Source organism: Atheta coriaria, unplaced genomic scaffold, assembly GCF_025399875.1.
Source record: "Atheta coriaria isolate IRGN ID8LTWV9N9 unplaced genomic scaffold, Caltech_Dcor_3.1 contig_26_pilon, whole genome shotgun sequence".
Taxonomy (NCBI): Eukaryota; Metazoa; Arthropoda; class Insecta; order Coleoptera; family Staphylinidae; genus Dalotia; species Dalotia coriaria.
In genome coordinates this window covers 1-1,251 of record NW_027045536.1, presented here as the reverse complement: position 1 = coordinate 1,251, position 1,251 = coordinate 1, and the positions used below count along the sequence as shown (strand labels likewise).

At 38.1% G+C, this 1,251-nt stretch overlaps 1 protein-coding gene across 1 annotated transcript; it reads left to right on the top strand.

The window, feature by feature from the left end:
* The first annotated feature begins 6 nt into the window (after window positions 1-6).
* LOC135802939 (probable ATP-dependent RNA helicase pitchoune) lies at window positions 7-1,144 on the top strand. The gene is given in 3 exon segments (XM_065316554.1): window positions 7-170; window positions 404-851; window positions 854-1,144. Coding segments are annotated over 3 exon segments (780 nt in total). The 5' UTR covers window positions 7-86; the 3' UTR covers window positions 1,102-1,144.
* Window positions 1,145-1,251: the final 107 nt, after the last annotated feature.

The following is a 1,251-nucleotide window of genomic DNA, read 5'->3' as shown; positions in this document are numbered from 1 at the left end:
TAGAGCAAGGATACGTGGTGTGTCCATCAGAGAAGCGACTACTCGTTCTTTTCACATTCTTGAAGAAAAACCGCAAGAAGAAGGTGATGGTCTTCTTCAGCTCGTGTATGTCTGTGAAGTTTCATCACGAGTTGTTCAATTATATTGACTTACCAGTGATGTGCATTCATGTAAGTATACATTTTGAAGTAATAATGCGCATGCGCGTCTTTTTTATTGCGGAGTAAATTTGAACTAACGCGCAGTACTCAATAATAGTAATATTTTACAATAATTACTTAAATTTGCTTAGTAAACACGCGAAATTGTTTATTTAAATCCCAAATATGGTTGTTTTTCGTTACTCATATTATTTTTCTATTTATGTTAATAGTTTTGGCTTAAAATTTTAATATTTTTACAGGGTAAACAAAAGCAGACAAAACGAACCACGACTTTCTTCCAATTCTGCAACGCAGAAGCCGGTATATTACTCTGTACAGATGTTGCTGCGAGAGGTTTAGATATCCCCGCAGTTGACTGGATCGTCCAGTTTGACCCCCCAGATGATCCCAAAGAATACATCCATCGTGTGGGTCGTACAGCGCGTGGTGAAGGCTCTCGTGGTCATGCGCTGCTTATCCTGCGACCTGAGGAACTAGGTTTCTTACGTTATTTAAAACAAGCGAAAGTCCCTCTTAATGAGTTTGAATTCTCATGGAGTAAAATAGCCGATATTCAGCTGCAGTTAGAAGAGTTGATTGGAAAGAATTATTTCTTGAATGTATCCGGAAAAGAGGCGTTTAAAGCTTATGTACGCGCGTATGATTCACATCATTTGAAGACGATATTTGATATTACTACATTGGATTTAAAAAGGTGGCTGGATCGTTTGGTTTTAGAGTACCACCAGCTGTGGATCTTAAAGTTTCTGCGCCTAAACACGACCGTCCGCAAAAAAGAAATGGCGGAGGCGGTTTCGGGTATTACAATCGCATGAATCAACCGGGAGATGGACAACAGCGACAGAAAACAAATACATACAGACAAGTTGGTAACAGCCGTGGTAGAGGTGGTGGAGGACGGCAGGGTGGACGAGATGGACGACAATTTAGTAGATAAATGTATCTAAAACTTAAAATAAAAATAAACAGTTATTTGGCAATGTAATATTTAACATTTTCCCAACTTTGTAGAAGTTAGGCAACCAGTTGAACACATTTTTCCTAAACTTTGTAAGTAATCTAAAAATTAGTAAAGTTTTTGTGTTTT